Raw genomic sequence first — 200 nt, 5'->3', positions numbered from 1 at the left:
GCGTTCTCTTCTCCTAGCGCCACTCCTCCAGCCAGACGTACACGCCGGTGAGCGGTTGGAGGGACGTCGTGCGAGAGAAGATTCTGGTGAACGGAGACTACGAGCCGGTGGACGACGTGAAGATGGTTCCTCCCATGGTCTGGGAATGGAGCCGATTCTACAGCCATGTGCACAGGAAGCAGTTCCGGAACCCCGCGTAT

General features: G+C 59.5%; 1 protein-coding gene across 1 annotated transcript in view; it reads left to right on the top strand.

Moving 5' to 3' along the window:
* LOC108804196 (myotubularin-related protein 11-like) overlaps nt 1-194 on the top strand; it is a gene marked incomplete at its 3' end in the record, with an annotated part of 2,581 nt that extends 2,387 nt beyond the window's left edge. Inside the window, exon 3 of the mRNA XM_018575951.1 lies at nt 18-194. Within this exon, the coding sequence (XP_018431453.1) occupies nt 18-194 (177 nt within the window). The remainder of the gene's footprint in view (nt 1-17) is intronic.
* Nucleotides 195-200: the final 6 nt, after the last annotated feature.

This window comes from Nanorana parkeri, unplaced genomic scaffold, assembly GCF_000935625.1.
Source record: "Nanorana parkeri isolate BGI_ZX_2015 unplaced genomic scaffold, ASM93562v1 scaffold6196, whole genome shotgun sequence".
Lineage (NCBI taxonomy): Eukaryota > Metazoa > Chordata > Amphibia > Anura > Dicroglossidae > Nanorana > Nanorana parkeri.
The sequence above is the reverse complement of the archived record's forward strand: the minus strand, read 5'-3'. Positions and strand labels throughout refer to the sequence as shown.